Raw genomic sequence first — 5,622 nt, 5'->3', positions numbered from 1 at the left:
GGCAAGTTGAGCGACAGGCACTTTTGAATTCCCCTGGCACTATCAGAGCGCGCGCGTGTATGTCTGCGTGTGTTTCCCGCGCAGGATATGAAGCGCGAGCACAGAAGGAAGCACTTAAATTGTAATTAGCGAAATAAAAGCGGACTGAGCTCGCGGTCGTCTAATCAGCACCAGGGGTCAATGGACAGCACTACCGCGCGTGATCGGGTTTAACACGTCAGAATGCTCTCCTAACACGAGGAATTTAGTCGACTAGTTAAAGCACAGTTTTAGAAAGACTTGAAAGAGACCGTTTTGTAATAAATCAACCATTTACAAATACAGGCTGGCAAAAATATTTAGGCCTAAATAAACCATGTTCGGTGTTAAAATGTTCTGTTAAATATTTTTTTTCACGAAATTAACGTAGTAAGCACTTTAGTTTTGTTTTACGATTTCTGTTATGATTCTAACTAGCGTTCGTGCCTTATTTTAATCGTTGCTTACAATAATTTTTAAAAAACATTTTACACTTAATTTCCTTAACGATTTTCGGTCGGTTTTGTATGTTAAGGTTTTTATGATTACAATATAAGATGATTTTAATTAACATTAAAAAACGAAGATAACATTTAGGTAGCCTTTTGATTTTCATTATTCATTATGTTGCGCGAGGCTAATCGTCATTATCAAAACTGGATAACATTGACTTTCCAGTTTCAGTAAAAGTTGATCTTGTGTGCTTTTTTTTCTTTTTTCCCTCGAGTTTCTCGAGTTACTTAGTCTTTTCAACCTGTCCCGGCGGACAGAGGGCACATAAATCAGAAATGCGCTCACAAATGGGCTTCACGAAAATCTCTTTTCCTGTATTTACTTCCAGGATTTGTCAGTCCTTGTTTTATACAGTTAAACCAGAATAAAAAAACAACATAATATTATATTTCGTATTGTGGTGAATTGATCGAATGACCATATTTCATAAATTACTGTTAGACATATTAACAACAGTATTATTACTATTTTTAAGACCTTGGCGTAAAAGTGACAATGTTTTATCAAGATTTTAAATGTGTGGCGGAAGAAAAACAAATAAACGACATAAATTCGTTTATAAAATTCGCAAATAAATCAACAGTTTCAACGTTCTTTACAAATAACAAATGCATTACCACTAAACAATGTTCAAAAGACAAGCAAAAATGTAAACTGATTGCCAGTGGTTTATTTCAAATATGCAGCGATGTGAAATAAGACAAACAGGTTACCATTATTAAAATATTTTATTCACCAACGGATAATTAAAATATTGAATACATAGCATACTTCATACCTATTATAATGCACACAAATAGTTAAATGATTGACAAAAATATATTAAAAACATACATTTAAAATAAGTAAAAGCTATAGTCAAGATAAGTCAAAAGAATAGTTTTTTTTTTTTTTAAATAATAACAACATAGCCTGTTAAGGTCTTTAGAGTTGGTGAATAGGTCTGCATGGAGTATCTGAGGTTTATTAGAAAGAGAATAAAAATATACATACAACATATAAATTTAGAAAAACAGCTATGGTATTCCACTTCCCACTTCAATCGTTTTTTCCCCCCACTACAGTACAAAATTGTTCTCATCTCTGCCATAAAAAAAACTGCTGTTATTGATTTGTTAACATTCACATAAAGTAATTTTTACGAGACAACTGCCTTATACAGATAAAAGATCTTACCATTCACTTGTGCAACATCATGTGAAATAAATCACAACTAGAAACTACCACCAGACCATCTGCCATTATTCCATTTTGAATAATGTCAGTTATGGAACAATCAGTGAAGTTTTCAGTATTTAGTATTTTATATGGTTATAAATATGCACAATGTTTTCAAGAGATCAGTCTGTTTTCTTAATGTAAGAAAGATTAAAATGCACAATGACTGACTTTCAGACGAACCACAATAAAACCATTGAATGATGCAGCATTAAGATCAAGTAGCACCTTCAATGAAAACCAAAAACCACTCTCATTTCTTCTCCTATTATTGCATCTGAGCTTAATGGATCATAATCAATATCTGAGCGCCATTATAAAAAGGCATTTTAGTGTTAGTAGTGATGGAATGAGGTTGTCTTGGCATCTTAAAAAAAAAAAAAAAAAAAAATCAACATTTCACTAACAAATGCATGGTTAGTGGTTTGTTCAACAATCTCACAATGAAAAAAAAATGTATAAACCTGGTAGCAAATGTAATGTAAACTGTCATACAGTCACTATTAAATTGATGATGCTTGGAAGCTAGCTTAGACCATCTGCAGAAACATCTGTTGATTTGCTCTCCTGATTGTCTTGGCTGATCTTTGGTTCTGTAATGGAACAGTCTTTGCTCAGACTTGAGTCATTCACATCTATGTCTGCTGCGGGACTGTTTTCAGTAACATGTTGGGAGTTGCCCTCCCTCTCTTTGTCCTTTAGATTGGTTTCCTCTGGGCTGGGGACTTCATCGGCATTAAGCTCTAACTGAAGCATCAACTCCTCCAGTTTGCGGGCCTTGCGTAGCTCATTCTGTTGGATGATTGCACACAGGTGCTCCGTCAGCTGCTCTTTCACCTCAGTCTTCCTGTGCAAGTCCATCTTAGCGGAAACATACTCAGCCTCTGCTTTCTCAAAGCGCTTCCTGTCAATGATAGGAGATTGGCAATGACAAGATAGTTCATTTTAAATACGATAGTTGAAAACGTGTCCAGAAATAAACTGAATCACGAGGTTAAAAAAGGCATGCGAATGTTCTGCTTAATTTGGCTGAATTAATAAAGTAAGGCTACAGAGGGCAGTATTTTCAATCCTGAGCTAACAGACTTTTTTTAATCACTCTTATCATTGAAGTAGTTACTAGAGATTTCTTTTCTGTAATGTGGCAGATTTTGAGGAAGTGGCACACAAACAAACTGATGCTGCTTCAAACAAGAAGCTACTGTGAACTTGGTTTGAAGTACACTTGGAATGGACCAGAAATGAATAATTACCATGCCAGAGAATAATCCATGCTGGACTGCTCTATCAGTTTTCTGAGAACCCCAATGTCATTGGACACAGAATCGTCCAGTGCTTGAAGTTCTCTCTGGATCTTCTTCAATTTCACAGCTTCAGCCTGTGTCTGTTTGGACCTGGGAATTTTTTTTAAATATATATCATCTTTGAATTTTCATGTAAGGTTATCCAGACAGATTGATTTTGATAATGGTTTTAAACAAGATTTCCTCTTACTTTTCAGCAATGGTCTTTGTAAGAAGAGCTTTTCTTTGCTTATTCTTCTCTTCCATTATCCGTTGTTCCCACTGCAACTGCTGGAGACGGTTCTTCTCTCGGCTGTTATAAGAAAAGTTTGATGGAGTCTTACAATTGAAGTCATTACAACATAAAATAACACACATATGATCATCCACAATGATTCATACAGATTCAGTCTATGTTATATTAATATAACCAGTAAAAGATTTTTAAGTTATAAACGCATTGAAATATATATACAATATTAGGACAGGCTATTTTTATATTGGTTAATATAAAAGTTGACCAGTTCCACATATAAAATAAAAAAACATGGCAACGTAAATGCAAACATACATAAATACATATTATTGTTATACAGAATACATTTTTCTTCTAATTTTGGTGTGAAATAGGATCCAAACATGTTCTTGTATAGTAATAAAACAATATGTAATATTCCATATGAAATATAGTACAAAATATCTTTACATATTCATATCTGAGCTAGTGTTTTGCAAAGGAACTAGACTTACTAACAATTCCACTTCCTGTCTGTCCAGCTCCTTGAAGACTGCTGGTGGTACAGACTCCACAGGTGATTCTCGCTCAACAGGTTCTGCCTCATTCTGCGACTCCGGTTTGGACTCGTCCTGTGATTTTACAGGAGCAGGATGACTGGCGACAGGTGGGTCTGGGGGCTTGGTCAGCTGTTGGTCAGGTGGAAGAGAGTGGCTGCCCTCCTTCTGCTTGGCTGTCAGCTCCAGAGCCCTCTCCCGCTGAAGCTGCTGTCTGCTCCGGTTAGTCGGAGCGGGTCTCCGGCCACGACCCAATGTGACCGGCACAGCCTGTTTTGCTGGGTAAAGAAGATTAGAGCAGATTTATCAGGATTCACCAAACAATTAAAGTTAGGTACTAAGTTTCAAAAACTAGTGGACTGCCGATTGACATATATGTTTTGATACACAGCACATTTTGTATTTAATAAAATAAGTGAAGTGAATCGAGTGAAGTTTTCAACATTTTTACTCACTGAGATCGCCGCTGTGCTGCAATCTTTGTAGTTCTTCCTCTGAAAATCCAGCCCACGCAGCCATTTTTTAGTACCCTATAAATTTACTTGCTAACCGGTTTTATCAAAGACAAATATACGTGGGTTAAAATGTTATTTTTCAACATACACATGCAGAAGTTAACATTACGCTCTCATTTGGCCGCCATGTTTGTGTATACTGACTGACTGCCACGTTCAAGACCCTAGAAAGGCCCCCTTTGCGTGTGCCCTCTGAATTTGCCTGTTTGTTTTTGGAAACATATTTATTTTAGTATAATGTTGCGAATAAAAAAAAAACTTTTCATTTTATATTTGTAACTTTTGTATTATGTATTATTTTATAATTACAGGAAATAGTTTAAGGTGGCTTACATTCACAATTTCTTCAGGCACATATCAAAATAAACCTGTTCCTTCCGTGTGCTTAATTGTAATGTAAATAAGTCCTGCATTCGATTGTATTTAATTATTTAAAGAAAAAAGAAAAAAATGCGTAGGATGTATGCAGTATTCAGTATAAGCAAACAAAAAGAGTGTGGAGTGTGGAGCTAATGAATGCTTTTCTATTCCATGAGTTGGTGGAGAACTGTAAGCTAAGTGGCTCTACTGATTTCAAGAAAACTGTTACAAAAAGTTTACAGCAATTGAAAAAATAATTAGTCTTAACAAGTCAATGTCAGCACTGTAAAATATCAAGACCGCATAAAAGGTAATATAAAAGATAACATGGATAACATAAAAAGGGGCCAGTATTAATAATTATGACATTTACTTGACTACTTTAAATAGTTTGCCTGACTAGTAAAATAATGTGAATTAATGCTTGTATATTATTTCATGTTATAAGTTTTAAATAGAATAACAACATTAAAGTCACCATGAAACCAAAATTCTTGTTTTTAATGGAATATTGCAGTATTTAATGATTTATCTGTACACATTTTATTTTAATTCATGTGCCCTCATAATCTTTAATAAAAATAACTTCCCCTCCCTCTTGCAGTGACTTCTCTTCTCTGATGATGTGTTTACTGGCTTGAGGGCGGGGCAACCTGTCACTCACATGACATGACATCACAGCAATAGCAAACTACAACCATCCAATCTATATTCAATGGACAAAATCAAATCCCGCCCTACACTTTTTCTCTGATATACATCACAATAGGGAAGGAAAGACTATCACAATTTCTGTTTTATGACAACTTTAGAGGCTATATGCTTAGGCCAATGGATTAAACAAGTTAAACTGTATTGGTTTGTATAACTGTTTCATAAAAAGTGTTAAAATATTGTACGAAAAGTGTTTGGTTTTTAGTAGT

General features: G+C 35.0%; 1 protein-coding gene across 1 annotated transcript; it reads right to left on the bottom strand.

The window, feature by feature from the left end:
* Nucleotides 1-1,240: 1,240 nt before the first annotated feature.
* gorab (golgin, rab6-interacting) lies at nt 1,241-4,480 on the bottom strand. The gene is made up of 5 exons (XM_084090621.1): nt 4,280-4,480; nt 3,787-4,102; nt 3,244-3,345; nt 3,003-3,143; nt 1,241-2,653 (listed from the first exon to the last, which is right to left on the bottom strand). Exons 1-5 carry the CDS (start codon nt 4,341-4,343, stop codon nt 2,275-2,277), a joined length of 1,002 nt encoding a protein of 333 aa, XP_083946747.1. The 5' UTR covers nt 4,344-4,480; the 3' UTR covers nt 1,241-2,274.
* Between the last annotated feature and the right edge of the window lie 1,142 nt (nt 4,481-5,622).

This window comes from Abramis brama (genome assembly GCF_963993115.1).
Source record: "Abramis brama genome assembly, chromosome: 18".
NCBI classification, from domain to species: domain Eukaryota; kingdom Metazoa; phylum Chordata; class Actinopteri; order Cypriniformes; family Leuciscidae; genus Abramis; species Abramis brama.
This window is presented reverse-complemented; position numbering and strand designations above follow the sequence as displayed.

Bases quoted from the DNA above. Each gene is read 5' to 3' on its own strand.
- gorab (XM_084090621.1), bottom strand. From the start codon at position 4,343: ATGGCTGCGTGGGCTGGATTTTCAGAGGAAGAACTACAAAGATTGCAG. The intron at 4,103-4,279 runs GTGAGTAAAAAT...TTCTTTACCCAG, and splicing joins GCAGCACAGCGGCGATCTCA to CAAAACAGGCTGTGCCGGTC. The intron at 3,346-3,786 runs GTTAGTAAGTCT...TTCTTATAACAG, and splicing joins GACAGACAGGAAGTGGAATT to CCGAGAGAAGAACCGTCTCC.